General features: G+C 47.8%; 1 protein-coding gene across 1 annotated transcript in view; it reads right to left on the reverse strand.

Annotated features, from left to right (window-relative positions):
* The window catches only part of Csmd2 (CUB and Sushi multiple domains 2), a 569,599-nt gene that overhangs the window by 480,924 nt on the left and 71,826 nt on the right, over positions 1–16,849 (reverse strand). Inside the window, exon 2 of the mRNA XM_032897562.1 lies at positions 16,541–16,757. Within this exon, the coding sequence (XP_032753453.1) occupies positions 16,541–16,757 (217 nt within the window). The remainder of the gene's footprint in view (positions 1–16,540; positions 16,758–16,849) is intronic.

Raw genomic sequence — 16,849 nt, forward strand, 5'->3', positions numbered from 1 at the left:
GCTGCTTTATGTGAGCAACTTGCAGGTGGAAAGCCTTTCACTCTGGATGCTATAACTCCGTGCACTAAATGGTACCTGATTTATGTTGCTGGGACGCACGAGAAACAGTCAAGTCATTCATTCCACAACCTAATGAGCAACTCCCGTCTGCTTGGCCTGGTTACTGGGGATGCTAGAGCTAATAAAGCCCCAGTCACACGAAACTTACATTCCAGTCCATGGAGACTGACAGTAAGCACAAAAACTACAATGTCAGATTGTTCGTCTGGGCTACGGAGAACCATGTACAGCCACGAGCGTTCATGTAGCACGTCAAACATATGTGGAAACCAGCAAAGAGACCCTTGAAGTGCTGCAACTTCCTATGTGGGCATTTCAACGGAGTGCTCGCCTGGGCTGGAGGACAGTTATCAAAGAGCCTAGGATTGGAGGATTCCCGGACACTGTAGGGTTAATGGAAGGCGAGCTGAGGAAGAGTGAGCCAGTGGATGAGCGATGAGGAAGGAGACAAATCACAGAAGGCACGTCAGGCACAGTCAGGAGTTCCCTTTCTTGGTGAGACAGGGAACGTGGAATTCTGAGCAGGAGAGTGAGGAGGTCTGAGCTACTGCGTCAAAATAAACCGTGAGTGTGTAACTTCTCACCCAGCTCACACAAGCTATGCTAACTGAACTCAGGGAGTCACAGACCAAAGGTGATTCCGAAGTTAAAAGAGAAGTCTTAGGGGGAAGAAAGTTTCAGCTGAAGAGAAGAGGTGGTGGGAAAGGTAATGGGGGTGAAAATAAAATAAAATTCATTATATACATATGTGAGAGGGCCAAGTGGGAGGAGTCATATGAGGAGGTGGAGAGAAAAATTGGTAAAGTGCTTATAAACATGAAGACATGAATTTGATCCCCAGAACCTACATTTAAGAAGCAACGCATGGTGGTGCATCCTGAGAATAACAGAATCCAGAGGGGCAGACCAGCCAGCCTAGTCTACTTGGAGAGTTCCAGACCAGTGGGGGATTCTGGCTTCAAGGAAGGTGAACAATGCCTGGAGAATAATACCAGAGGGTATCCTCTAATGTACACACACACACACACACACACACACACACACACACACACACACATCATACCACACACATCACACCACACACATCACACCACATACATCACACCACACACACACATACACACATACATACACACATACACACATTACACCACACACAGCTCACATACATACATCACACCACACACACACACCACACCACACACCACACACACATACACACACATATACACATCACACCACACACACATATCACATACACACACATCACATACATACATCACATACATACATCACACCACACACATCACACCACACACACACACCACACACCACACACACATACACACACATATACACATCACACCACACACAGCTCACATACATACATCACATCACACCCACAAAGTCCCCCAAAGGAAAAGGAATCGCCTGCCCTGTATGTGAGTCAGGGATTAAACTGTCCTGTACATAGTTTTATACTGGATACCCAGAAGCATGCATTTATCAAACCGATGGAACTTTTGAGCACCAAAAATTAATCCTTGTGTTTATTTACTTACTTAATAACTCACTTATTTATTTATTTCCCCTTCCTGCTTCCCTATCTTCCCTTTTCCTATCCCCCTGTCTACTCCTCTGTTTCTCTTCCGAAAAGTGCAGGCCTCCCGTAGATATCGGTCAGCCCTGGCACATCAAGTTGCAGTAAGACCTGGCACCTGCTCTGTATTAAGGATAGCCTAGGCAGCCGAGTAAGAGAAAAGGTCCCAAAGGCAGGCAACACAGTCAGAGACGGCCCTGCTCCACTGTTAGGAGTCCCACAAGAAGACCAAGCTTCACGCCTGTAGCATCTGTGCGGAGGGCCTAGCTCAGTCCCTTGCAGGCTCCCTGGCTGATGACTCCCTGTGTTTGTGATTTTAAAAAAACCCACTGAGGAATCCCGAGCAAAGACTGAAGGAGCCACACACAGGTCTGAACTCTAGGCTACAAAGTTGTGCTCTGAGAGTACGAACCAGCAGGTCCCAGTGAGAGACCCTGTCTCCAAATAAGATGGATGGCCCCTGTGGACTCACAATTGAGGCTGACTTCTGACCTCTGAAGTTGACCTCTGACCTCTACAGTTGACTTCTGACCTCCTCACGTAAGCACACAGCTAGACACACAAAGTGCACTGGCACAAAAACACATGAATGAACACATGGAAGAGAAGGGATAAATGCCTCAGGCAGGAGAATCCCACATAATGTGAGAGGACTCCACTGGGTTAAATGAAGCAGCCTCCCATCTCTTAGGTGTGAGCTATTTATAGCCTACAGCACTTCTTCCCTAGTACAGGGTGAGGGGGACAGGAGTAACTGTAGCACTCAGTGTGGGGGACAGGAGTAACTGTAGCACTCAGTGTGGGGGACAGGAGTAACTGTAACACCCAGTGTGGGAAACAGGAGTAACTTTCAGTGACAAATCAAACAAGCATTACCCCTATCCTATCTTTTTAAAAAAAACTACCTTTTAATCAGTACAAAATTGGTTTTATATACTAAGACAAAATATACCATTACCCTAACAAATCTTTTAACTAAAAGCTTACCTCTTAAATTTCATTCCATGTATTTGTTTGCCTCTGTGTGGAGGGGTGCATGCATGCCACAGTGCTCACGAAGAGATCAGAGGAAAACTTTCAAAAGTCGGTTCTCGCCTTTCACTGTGTACGTCCTAGGGACGGAACTCGGGTGTTCAGGCTCAGGAGCAAGTGCATTTCCGGTCTGAGACATTGCCCCAGCTGCAGCCGTTCATGTTTCAATACGAAAATTAGTAAACAAAAGCTTCCTCGATCTCTGCCCTTAAGGGTGGGTTGAGAGGACAAAGGCTGACTAACAGCAAGGAGATCCAGAAGGGGGCCATGGGAGCACTGAGGCAAGAGGTGACATCAGTATAACCAGGGATAATCAGACAGAGTGGCTAGAAAAGGTGGACCTTTGGGGGGATGGTAAGAGAATAGGAGAGCGTTTTCAGAGTGCTTACAGTGTGTTCAGAATGTTCTAAGAATATTAAACCTTGCAGGGAGCTGGGTCTTCACAACCTGTCTACGAGGTCAATATTATAGGAACCTGTCCTAATTTCATCCTGTTCTTCATAATTAAAGAAAAAAATACTCTGACCAAAAGCAATATTAAGGGAGAAAGGGGTTTCTTGGGCTTACGATTCCAGATTGCAATCCTTCATTGATGGGCAGTCAAGGCAGGAACTTAAGACAGAAACTTGAAGGCAGGCCTGCTTGCTATTCCACACAGCATTACCTCCAGCCGAGGAACTCACTTCGCAGCCAATGAAGTACAGCAGGAACCATGGAAGAGGCTACTTGTTGGCTCCCAGGCCAGCTTATATGCAGCTAGCTTTCTTATACAGTTAAGGACCGCCTGCCTGGGGATGACGCCGCCCACAGTGGGCTAGGCCCTCCTAGGTCAGTGAACAATCAAGATGGTCCCCCACAGACATGCCCGCGATGCAATCTGATCTAAGCAATTCCTAAGTGGGTTATCTCCTCAGATGACTCTAATCTGTATCAAATTGACAGTTAAAAACCGACCAGCACAGAGCCCCATCGTGTGGGTATGGAAACCGAGGAGCAGGGAGAAAAAGCCTTCTTGAAGTCACGCTGGCAGCGAGAGGCGGAGCAAGCTGCTCCAAACCTTCCCTCTCCACCTATCCTGTGCCCTTCCTGCTGCAGGGATGCGAGGGCAGTAGGGACGACAAGGACTGCATCCCGATGTCAAGAAACAGACGCCAAGAGTCGGCCATGGGTGGGCCTGGTGGCACACAACTGTAATTCATGAGATTAAAACAGGAGAATTAAAGACTTGCCTGGGCTACAGAGTGAATTCAGAGCCAGCCTAGGCAACTGCATGAGGTCCTGCCTTTAAATAAGCAGCCTGAGGACAGAACTTGAGGACAGAGTACTTGACCCGCACACCCACTGTAAAGAAAACCCTGGGTTTAATCCCCAGAACTACCAGAGAAGGAAGTAGAGGAAGGAAGGGAGACAGAGAAAGAAGAAAAGGAAGGAAGAAGGGGGCAGGCAAATGGAGAGGGAGGGAGAGGTAGAGGTACAAAAAAAAAAAAACAAAAAAAAAAAAAAAAAACTGCTTAAAGTCACACCTTACTGTTTAAAAGCTTATGGTTCAGGCCTAAAGGAGGGACCAAGTTATAGCTTCATCTTCCTGGAGCAAACAAGGCCCAAGGTCAGCCCCGCCCCCAACAAAGCTTATGGCCCAAGGTGTCCCGAGGCCTTGGCAGCCTGTGAGCTCTAAATAACTTATCCATGCTGCCTTGGAGCTTTAGTAGTTAAGGAGCATCAGCTGTGGCAGAAGGTGAACCCGGCCGGACAAGAGGATTTCTACCTTATATAAAAGCCAGTCAACCAGGAGCAGCTGTTGGGATGCGTGTGATTGGCTCTACCTCATGGAGTCACCTAAGGATCCGGGTTCTCCCAGCTCCCGGGACTCAGGAAAGGAGATAGGACAGCAGGTTAGGCAAGTCTGTCAGTCAGACCTGGACAGAGAGCACGTGATGCCTGCCGACTGGTTACTACGTCACGTGACTCGGCCTAGCTCAGCAGGCAGCTGCTTCCCACCGACAAGTCTGCACGTCTGAGGAGAGGCAAGATGGATGGTGGGCAGTTAGCCTTTTCCGCCATGCTGCTTAATGTGCCAAGGGAAAATAAACCCTGACACCAAAGACAAATGGTGGCGTTGTAGAGAGTTAAGTGCATTCCCGGGAAAAGGGCAGAAATCACCCCAGAAAAATCAGTGACGCTTCCTGGCCCTTCCACACACACCTTGGCTATCACTCAGTCCCAAATATTGGGGCTGAACCAAGCTGTGGGGTTCCACTAGATGTGAGCCTTTGTTTGGTAATTCTGGAGGATGAAGCTAACCTGGTGAAGAGATGGAATTGATGTAAGGCTAGGACGTTGCTCAGATGCTAGAGCACTTGCCTTGCATGGGTAAGGCCCCGGGTTCAATTCCAAGCACCACATGGAAAACCAACAACAGATATGATGACACCTGATTATAATCCCGGCACTTGGGAGGTAGATGCAAGAGGATCAGACACTAAAGGTCATCTTTAGCTATACAGAGAGTTCAAGGCCAGCCTTGGGGAGGAAGTGTTTAATTGGCCATGGCATCAAAAGATCAGGAATAGAACGGCTGATTGGTTATAGTATGGTATCTAATTATCATGTGGGCAGGAGGTCAGAGTGTGTGTGTGTGCATATGTGTGTGTGTGTGTGTGTGTGTGTGTGTGTGTGTGTGTGTTGAACTATACAGCCTTGCAGAGAGCTCTGTACAACGTCACTTTTTAGACAAGGCCAGTTACACAAAGACAGAGACAGGGAAGGCCCCCGAGAAAGGGAGTCGCCCATTTTTCACCAAGCTCAGAAAGCCATCCAGTCATGGGGGACATCTAAATAGCAAGGTTCCCCAACAGGAACCCACATCTCCTAATGGCACTTACCACAGTTCATCCTTACACATTATAGCCCAGATTCCCTAATGTACATTAGTTTGAGATGTAATATTTCTCTTCCATTTACTTAAGTTCTGAGAGAACAAAGAACCCCTAGCTCTCAGGAGTATCTGTAGGTACCATTTCTGCTACCCAAGGCAGAGAAAGCTAGAATGAATTGCTGGTTCAAACCTGTCTCGACCCTGAAGGCAACACCACCCCTGGTTATCAGGGTCCTGTGGGCAGCAGCTTTTCACTGACCTCATTATTCAGGAAGTGCGACTTGAGAGTAAAGGAGGGGTCATTGAACTATCTCAATGCAACAGGCAAAAGAGAAGCAGGGAAACGTATAGGGGTAGCCAACTTCACTCTCAAGGATGCTGAATTCATGACCATGGCAGCACCAAGGGCAGGGCCAGTGGTGAGAAGGGGTAGAGACAGCTCCACCTGAGCTGGACCTAGGGTTCCACGGTGCCTTATCTCCTCTGTCTACCATGTCTGCCAAGACCTACCAGGAGTATATGGTATCCCTGGATCCCTGCAGTTACCTGGCGGAAGTTCAAATGTGGTGGGCTCCTCCCTCAAACTCCTGTCAGTCAACCTGTGGGAAATTGGATATCGGGCAGTTCCGAGAGTTGGAAGATGGGGGCCATAGCTACACAGCCTCAGTGTAGCTGAGGTAATAATTCTCACTTCTGGGAAGATTAATGGAGAGAGAGAGAGCTCATAAAGCCTTTGGCACTAGAGGGAAATATTTTCTCCAATCCCATATCTGAGTCTCTTCTAGTCCATCTAAACAGACAATCACAGGTCAAAGGATGCACGGAGATACCTTCCCCACCACAATTGTCTTCTTGACCAGCCCTTGCTCTCTAAATGCTTTGGGTTCACAACTGGGCTCACAGGGACCTCAGCAGACATCCATCTCTCTCCAAATGCTTCCTACTTAAGTCACCAAGGAAATTGACTATAGTGACTCTGAAGTACAAACCTCCACCCTGTCTCCCAAAGCTCTGGCCAGCCAGACCCTACAAAGTGTAACTCCTTGGCTCCCACAATGACTCTCCATTTGTTACAGGTAACCCTCCTGAGGAAAGATACAGCTCCCAGAAACACACTTGCCTCAGGATACACATTTTTGAGCATTTAGGTGAATCAGACGTATCTACTTTTCTAATATTGGGGGTTTGAGAAAATCTATAATGTCTTGGGCCTCAAGCCCTCCTCCTATTAATTATTAAACCCTTGTGTGTTTCGAGGGTAATTGAATCCATGTTTCTAATTAGTTTACACTTAATTCATCAGAACAATTTTTAAAGGGCTGATGGATGTCCCAATAAGCCTCATGGGCAGTTAATGAATCTTTACTTAAGAAGAAATTGGATACCTACCAAACTGTTAGCAGTGGCTACCTCAAGGGAACAGGCTGGGACAAGGGCTGGGGACAGAGGCGGTGGGGCCCTGTTCTCTTGGTATTCTGCTTGAGTTTTCTGAAGCGATGGGTACTTACTGCTTTAAGAAGTGGGGTGGAGTCTCTTACCTTAAAAACTTTAAATGTGTGCCGAGGATCCAGGAATGGCCAGCATCTCTGGTAGGGAAGGCTGGTTAGGGACTCTCAAGAACCACAGTTCATTCACTTATCCTCTGGCCTCTTGGCAGTGTAGAGTCCTGGGACTCTAATCCTCTCACTGTGTTTTGTTGACCATCAAGTGCCAAGAAACCTCACCTTTAAAACCGTCCTGTGTGCCCCTGCTTACCTGAGGACATGTGTCAAGCTCCTCATAAAGCATACAAAACCCCTAGTGATCTGGTCCCTCTCTACATCACAGCGCTCCAGCCACAGATGAATCAGCCTCTCTGCATCTTGCCTTTCTGCTTTGCCTGAACATATCATCATGGCTTACCTTCACCTAATTCCTCACTTTGCAATCCCCTCTTCTAGAAAGCATCCATCTATCCATCTATCTACCCACCATCCACATACCTACCCATCCATCTATCCATCCACCCATCCATCCATCCATCCATACCCACCCATCCATCCACCCATCCATCCATCCATCCATCCATCCACCCACCCACCCACCCATCCATCCACCTGTCTGCCCATCATCCATACCCATCCACCCATCCATTCATCCACCCACCCATCCATCCACCTGTCCATGCATCCATGCATCTATCCATCCATCTATTGATTTATTAATTCACTGGGTACATATCTGTTGAGCACCTGTTATACACCAGGCCCTGCAGTAGGCTCTCAAGCTACAGTGGAGGGGAAAGAAAGAGTTCTGGGATCACTTGTAGAACTGTGAGGCGGATAAACACCACACACATATAAAACCTGGAAAGGTAGATCGGGATCACCTAAGTAGTATCTCCCCCAGGTCGAGAGGAAGCGTGTACCCAAAACAATCCATTATGGTTTAACTGAGAAATGCCTCCCATAGTCTCATGCACTCAGAATCTGGCCGCAAGCTTATGAGCTTTGGGAAAACCACTGGACATTTGAGGAATCAAGTGTCCCCCACTAGTCTCATGGACTACGGGTGTGGCTATAAGCTAATGGACTTGGGGGAGGTGACTGGACCTTGAGAAGTTGGACCTGATGAAGAAATGAACCAATTAACAAGTTCATAGTGTGTTGGCATTATCTAGGAGGTAGATCACTGGGTGTTTGTTCTCTAACATATATCCTTCCTTAACTTCTTCCCATGTCCCCTTTTTACTGCCTCCCAGCCTCCACGATGTGGCCTGTTCCACTATACCACACTCTCTCCAGACTGACACCTCTGAGGTGTCAAAATAAACATTGTCCCCTTTTAGGTTGTCTATGTCAGGCATTTTGTCACCGCAATGGGACAAGTGACTACTTCGGATCTCTCGGCTGAGGATATGACAACTGAGTGGAGATGTGGAGAATGAGAAGTAACCAAGAGAAGGAGTACCTGGAAGGAGAGCATCTGAGGCCCTGAGATAAGCACCCACAGAACCCCCGACCCCACCTCAGATGAGGACGGCTTCCTAGCTCTGCTCTCAGCACTGTCGACTGTCTGCCCAATTAGTCACTTGGCTCCCTCAAGATTCTGAAAGTTCCTTGAAGGAAGATGCTGTCTCATTAACTGTTATATCTCCAACACCTGGCACTCCTGGTAGGCATCCAATAAACATCAAACCACGACAATGAACGAATCAACAAACGTGTCTAGCATCGTGGCTGGCACACCACAGGTTTGCTGTGTCACGTAACTTCTTGTCCTTTCCCGTGTCCTCTCTGTCTCATCCTACCCAGGAGATTTCTCCCTCATCCCCAGGGGTCCTCTCAACCACCTCCTGTCCACAAAGGCCCATCCCCAAAGGAATCCTGAGAGAGGACATGCCAAGGCCAGCCCTGTTGGTGTGCAAAGCACAGTATGGACCCCAGTGAGGAGGTCCGATGGAGGCATCTGCTGCAATTCATATTCATAAGGAGATAGTAAATCTGGCAAGTTTGTGGATCGTTACGAGTTCCAAACAGGTGTCTAACGCCAGTTGAGTGAGATCTGCGACCAGCTCCAAATGACTGCGACTCCATTCCACCTTAGGCTGATGACAGAATGTCTATTGCCAGTAACTGAGCGAACGAGTCGTAGCACTTCCCATAACGGGAGCCCAAATGTCTAAATTAAGGGATGCTTAGCTGTGCTTAACTGGGGCAGTCATCACTAGCGCCCTATAAACCCTCCGACTTACAGAGATGCAGTTTATTAGCAGAGCCTCCGTAGATTACGTCGGCTGGTGCTCCATTAGCAAACTTCACTCCACATTAGACTGCCGTTCAATGGGATGTTTGCCAGCTCTGAAAGGCCATCTAATTGTACAAAAGCAGAAACGTGGGGATTGTTTCAGTAATTCATCCAGGCAGGGCTGACACTGCATTATCTGGAAGGCACTTTGTTCCTTTCTTGCTAATTTCCAAACTCCTACAGGCTCCTCAGCCTCCAGGACCCATTCTCTATCCCATTCTCCCACCCTGATCCATTATGAGAAGAAACTGATCAGATTCTATTGTAAATTTAATTTCAAGCAGCCAGACGCTGCCTTCTGGCACCCCGGGATGTGGCTGCTTGTGAATAGCGCTAGATGAGATGTGAGATCTTGCAAGGAGATGCTCTGAACTCCTGCTGGAGAGAGGCAGGCTCAGGGAGATGAATGGCGTCTTCAGATACTGCAAGCTGTGCCTGGCGCACGGTGCCTACTGGCACCTCTCTGTCAGCGACGCCAGGTGTGGCTGCCAATGCAGCGTCACCGAGAAAGCTCTGCTTCACAGAGAGAGGGAAACTGAGGCTCGGATGGGCTGACTTGTTTACCCAAGGTCACTGACGGAGTAAGAGGATTCAGTGCAAGCAGGTCTGAAGCTGAGGTCCTTGAACGTTCGAGTCAAGTGTCCCTGGGGTGTCTTAGCTTCAACGCTGCTGCATTGGGAGCCAGAGAGTTATTTGCTGTGCACGGGCATCCCGCACGTCCTGAGATTTGTAGTAGCATCCTTGGCCTCAGCCTGCCAGAGGCCATTGGCATCCTGAGACATGCAATCAAAAATGTCTTAGGATGGCTAGGACTGGAGCAGAGCTGTAAAGTGCTTGCCTAGCATGCCGGGGGCCCCAGGTTCAATCCCCAGTACTACCACATTCATTCTCTCTCTCTCTCTCTCTCTCTCTCTCTCTCTCACACACACACACACACACACACACACACACAGAGAGAGAGAGAGAGAGAGAGAGAGAGAGAGAGAGAGAGAGAGATTCCAAGCATTGTCAGAGGTCCTGTGAACATCTAGATTGCGTTCCGTCAATAGCCACTGCTCCTTCCTACGCCTTGGGAAATTCAGGCTCGCATTTTCTAAGGTTTCGTGCAAGCATTGCTTTTACTCGTACTTTGTACATTTCAAGACAGTATACGTATATGGTTCTATATAATCGCCATTAGCCAACCACAGAGGTACTAAGGTAGATACGGTATGATAGGCCCATTTTATAGATGGGGATACTGGGGGCAGTGTGGAAGCAGCCTGCCAGGGCCTCACAAACATGAAGCTCTTGCATGCCTTCCACGTGCACGGTAAGAGCCCAGTTCTCTGCGTGGCTCTGACACAGCAAAATCTGGCGAGAGGCTTGTCTCTACCCAAAGCACTTAGGTTCCAGTGGGGGTTAAATCGAAGCTCATAACCCACCCCGGGAGGGAGAAATGGCAGAAAGGTGGGGTTTGAAGGGTTGGGCGTTGACTGTTGAGCAAGCATAACGGTTTCGATGATCAGGATGCTGGAGGGATGAAGAGAGAGGGGAGCATTAGGAATGCACCGAGAGCAGTCACTGCCAAGTGCCTGCCTGCTAAGGTGTAGGCAATAAATACAGAGGCCTGCAAGGACTGCAGGTGGAGAGAAAGCTGCTGCAGGCCTCTTGGCTCCAGTCCACCCTCAGGGTGGGAGAGGAAGGGAAAGAGGAACATTACGGCGTCCAGAACACACTGATCCATTCCATGCACACACAGCACACACATGATACCTTGCACACACACTTCACACACACATGGCACACATACACACTAGACAGATATGTGATACACTGCACAAGCCTAACGCTGTATCACATATGCACTCGTGGTAAATGTATGCATGCTACATGTTCTATATCTATGTTGCATGCAGAAACTCGTTGCATTGCCTAGCGCACATTGCACGCCTGCGTCGTGTGCATTAATGGTCAACCTCTCCCTGAGCCTGGTCCTCTCTCTGTGTCTTCATACAATGCCTTCGGTTCCCTGAGGAGAGGGTTCTGACCAGAAGGCACAGATAAGGCGTTAGGACAGGGCCAAAGCCTTCCAGAGATGCCTGAGCTCTTAGGCTGAGGCACTGGAGAGCAAGAAGGATGCAGACAACATTTCCGGAGCCTGCAGGGACCCGCGGCAGAAAGCTCACATGTCAGCCCTGGGAGATGAGACAGTCACCTCCACTTCACAGATAAGGCTCAGCAAAGTCAGACTTGCATGACATCATGGCATTAATAAAAATAGAGATTAGAGGCTGGAAATGAGAAGCAGAGGGTGGGGCGGAATGCTTGCTTAGCAATCCCTAGCCCTGCAATATACACCTGCAAGTATGTGCGGATATGTGTTTGCATAGGCACACGCAAACACACACGCACACACACACACACCTCTTACTGTGATGTCTCACCGGATGATACTGAAGAGACTACTCACCTGTTTAGTACATGAAGAACAACATCTGTGCAAAAGCATGCTGGTCAGCCATGTCCTAGCCAGAGAGTAGGACACATTGCCTTGTACACACACTTTGCACATCAATATCACACACGTCTCAGATGTATGTGTACTACATATTGCAAACACCGAATGCATGTCCATGGTTCATTGCATAATACACATGATATGCCTATTCATGATGTAGGATATGCATGTGCATGGGACATGCATGTATGCACTGCCCATCTTCCTGTGGACTGGAGTTTACTACGGGCTCACAGGAACCGTTTTCTGTGTCTGAGCTAAACACCGCTGAATCATCCTCTGTGGTTCTTTCTATTCCCTCCAAGTCCCCAGAAAGATGCTTGTGACCCTTGAGACAACTATTTCTCATAACGTAAAAATCCACCCCATCTCCTCTCTCTATTGCTCTGGTCCTGGCCATCACCTGGCCTGGCATTCTCCGATGTGCATCTCTCATATCGTAACTCACAGTGGGAAATGACATACTTCCTCTCCGTCACGTGGACACGGTGCCACGCCCACCTTTGTACAGTCTTGTACCGGAGCTTCCGGCCAATACTTCTGTGCGAACAGAAGGCAGGGCTATCCAAACTAGAAAGGCGTTAGTCAAATTGCTCTCGCTCGGAGATGCACACAGGACCGTGGGCAGAGGAGAATTCAGTAAGGTTACAGAGCACAGATCAATACAGTGAGGTCAACCGCATTTCTACGGATTAGCAAAAATGAAATCGGGAAAATCAATCCCACTCACAATGGCATCAAGAGGGTAAAAACCTGCTAGTTGTCCCATTCGAGATGGAGCGTCAAGGCTATGGTGGGACGCCAAGCCACCTGTGACCCGAGGTGTGAAAGAGATACATCAACTTTGGAGACAAAGACAAAGAGTTCTGTGGGACTCAAAACTCCCTCCAGAAGACGCCTGCCCAGCCACCCAGGCTCCATTGCGGGAAAGGTTATCAGGATGTTGACAGAGAGATGCAGCTTAAAAATATGCTTTAAGGAAGTCACTTCAACCGCAAGCAGGGTGAAAGTCATGGGGGGTAAAGTGAAGAAGTCTTGTACTTGAAGACAGGAGAAAAGAAGCGACATCAAGAAAGCTTAAAAATAGAAGGTATCAAACATCAGGGGTGAGCAAGAACAGCCTGGAAGGGGAGTGGACCAAGCTCTGCTGCTAAAGAATGCAGTCCTGTTAGGACCTCTTAAAAACCCGGTGACATTTTAGGGATAAGAGTCATCCCTAAACAATGTCGTTGACAAATTAAAATAGATAAATGCAATCCTAAAAAAAAAAAAAAAAAAAAAAAGGTGGGGTGGGACGGCAATATTAGTATCTGAGTAAAATTAAAGGCGAAAGAAATCATTAGATAAGGAAGGTAATTTTTATATCAGGAAAATTAAAAAAATCACAGTGAAGACTCAATGTTTAAAAATATTTACCGGGAGCTGGGGAAATGGTTCAGTGGCTTGCAGAGGTCCAAGTTCAGTTTTCGGCACCCATGTGAGGTCACTCACATCTGCCTGTAACCCCAACTCCAGGGAATCAAATGCCCTCTCCTGGCCTCTATGGGGACCTTCACTCACCTTACATGCATGCAAGCATGCAGGCAGGCACGAGTGCACACACACACACACACACACACACACACACACACACACACACACACCATTCTGCATGCATGACAATGTAAAAAAATTATGTCTAGGCAGTGGATCCCACATCAAAACACTGGATGTGTTTTAAAACTTATAAATTGCAGTAATGACAGCTCTGTGAGCCGGAGAGCAGTCCACTGCTTACCTCGATGAATATCAATTAAACAATAAATAAGAAATTGGAGAAACCCCAGAGGATTAATAACATGAATTTTCATCCTTCGATGCAAAAATATTTGATTTTTCCCAATACTCATAGAACATTTATAAAATATGGTCTTAAAGGGAAGAGGGAAAATCAACAATCGCCTAACGTCGAGAGGCATAATCCAATCATAATGCAATAAAAGCAGATCATACGTTTTAAGAGAATAAACAGATAATACTTGAAATTCTGAGGAGAAGCCTCCAGAGTCAAAGCAAGAACAAAACTGCAATTAGAAACTCTTTCTGAAATAACAACTACCCGTCAAAATTTACAGGATATGGTCAGAGTTGCACTTAGGGGAAAAATGCCTCTTAATGCTTTTATTATCAAACAAGAAATAATGGGACTAATTCAATTCGTGAAACCCCCACAAAGAGCAACGTCAGCCTAAGGTAAGTGGGAGAAAAGAATGGAGAAAGATAAAAGTAGAAATCAATATGTTAGATAATGGAGAAAGAATAAAATTGATGGCCCCAGCACTGGGGGGGTTTAAAAGACCAATAAAACAGGAAAATGTCTGTCAAGAATGAGGGGATGGAAAGAACATAGGAACCCACAAAGAAGGAGAGGTATGCCCGGGAGCCATGAAGACAGATGCACACAGTCCTGGGCCATTCTGTGACAATGGCTGACTTCCTCTACACACACAAACATGACAACTGATTCATGAATGAGAAAACCTGGGGCAACTAGTAAGCTCTAATGTGAGCTGCCAGAAGCACCATCGTCCCCTCCCAGGATGGCACATTCCCTTGTTCTCTGGGCTCATTTTTCCTGCTGGATTGCACCAATGTGTGAGCTCCCATGCAGCCAAGGGAGCTCAGCGGCAGAGGCATTTTTCCAGCTCTTCCTCCTAGTGGGTGCTGCCTGACTCTGGCTTCTTCTGAAATGAATAGCATGAATGTGACACGGTGGGAAGCCCACCATTAGCAGGGGTAACCTACCCATGGAGCCACCACGTAACCAGATGACGCTCCTCGGGGTGGGCTGCACTTAGAAGGAACACCCTCCCTAAAGCCCCGGTGCCACCCATGCCTGTGGCCTGGAAACATTCCCTAGATGCCCACACAGGAAGCTGTCACGTGTCCCTTTCAGTGGCCCTCCCTCCAAAATCCAGTCCCGCCAGCTACCCTGGCACTGCTTTGCCTGTACGCCGGCCACTGAGATAGCCCATGCCTGTCTTCACATTAGCATGTGAACTCCATGGTGACAGTGACTTCCATCTGCTGGCTGCTGGGCTGCCCCAGCACTTGGGACAGAACTAGTGTGAAACAAATATTCACAGAATATTCATTGAGTGGATGAATGAATGAATGAGGACTTTAGTCCCTTTAACAAGGTTTCATTATGTATCACCTGTATGCCTCACTGTATGCAATATCATAGGAAGACAGATCAGCCCTGTCATGCCTGGAAGGCACTACCCTAACTCTGCTGCAGGCTTCCCAGACTCACTGGCTGGGGGAGCCACCCTGCACATGAGGTGTGCAGAAACACCCTCGAGCTAGCTTAGAGAGTAAGCCTGAGACAGACGCCCTAAACACCCCAGAATTTGGCTGATGAACCACGAACCCGTTAGGTCTCTGACAAGCTTGGAGGCTTAAGTGAGAAAGTTGAGCTAGCATATCTAATGATGGATGCGTAGCCGGCCTCCAGGTCACCGAAACAGAGAGCTTTTGTGGTGGAACTAACTGCCTAGAAGTCTGCCATTCCCGCTGAGGGTGACGTTCTCCAACTATCTTCTCCTCTGTGACCCCCTTGTCTTGGGAGGCAACGCAGCGGCATAGCTCTTAGCCATCTCAGCCTCTCTCTCTGGTTTGACCTTCCATTGGACATGATAGAGTTAGAGAGGATTAGAGCCAGCTCAAAGTCTCAATCTATCCCCACAATCAAGGTGTCCAAATGCAAGGGCTATTTCAGAACGTCTCCATGGTTCCAGACCCATGCTGCGTGACAGCACCACCCATCGCTTACAACCGTCAAACCTACATGACTCGGGGCCAGGTGAAACTATGAGCATTTTCTCTGTCTGTGAAGGGTATACCCAACAGGCAGACAGACAGACAAAAATATACGTAAGCCAGGCAAAGAAATGTCAATGAAAAGACTAGGAATTCTCTATAACTTCTGTTTTCTACCCAGTTTTCCCAAGTGTCTGACACAGCCCTGCCAATCATATTGCAACAACGTAGGAGGGAGGAATCGAGAGCCTTAAAGAAAACTGAGAAAGTAGGCAGGGTGAGGGAGGTCTGCCTGTAACCCTAGCGCTCAGGAGACCGAGGTGGGGTCAGGGGGGATTACAAGTTTGAGGTACTGGGCTGTATAGCAAAACCTTGTTATAAAAGCAACAGCAAGCAAGCAGAGGTGTTGAGGGAGGGCCCCATAGAAAGGAAGTCAATGCCCCGCATAAGACCTGATCCATCCACATTCAGGGAGGGAAGGGGTTTAAGAGGCCCTGCCCCTTCCTGAGGATTTCAGGAAGTTAAATTGCTGGAGGTGAGAAAGATGCATTGTCTTCAGGCACTGTTAAGGTGCTCAGTACTTCTTTAAAGAAGGCCTTTGCCTAGGCTCTACTAAGTAACCCTAGTTTAACTCTTTGGTTCATACACATATAAAGAGACGTGAGAAATAAATGTAGAAGACAAATTGCAAGGAGTCAGTATAAAAGAGTCAATGAGAGCAGGAGAAGGACAAAAGAGCGCTTATGATCAAAATACATTCTATGCATTATTATGTGTAGTTAACACAGGCTGATGTAAACTTAAGTAATAAAGCAGAATTCCTCTGTTCACCAAGCTTGGCTCAGGCCTAGCTGCTTGCAACAGGGAGGAGAGGGGAGAATGGTACCTTGTTCGAAGGTTCTCTGCCTGCGGTGGGCCATCAAACACTGATAGGACATCAAAGTCCTCTTCTAGGGCGAAGGACTGGAACACGAGCTGGATCCTGTGCTGGTCCTCCGCGGTGATGGTCCACGTGCAGTTGGCATAATTGGGGTAGCCGTAAGGGAACCCTGGGCTCTCCACTGTGCCATTGGGACCCTGAAGATGGAATGTGCAGTTCTGGCCTGGAAGAGAGAAAGGGAAAAGTTCAGTGAGGCCACTAGAACCTCTCAGGAGTTTCCAGGAGGCGGAAGTACAGTGTTAAAGAACCATCATT

Source organism: Rattus rattus, chromosome 1 (genome assembly GCF_011064425.1).
Source record: "Rattus rattus isolate New Zealand chromosome 1, Rrattus_CSIRO_v1, whole genome shotgun sequence".
Lineage (NCBI taxonomy): Eukaryota > Metazoa > Chordata > Mammalia > Rodentia > Muridae > Rattus > Rattus rattus.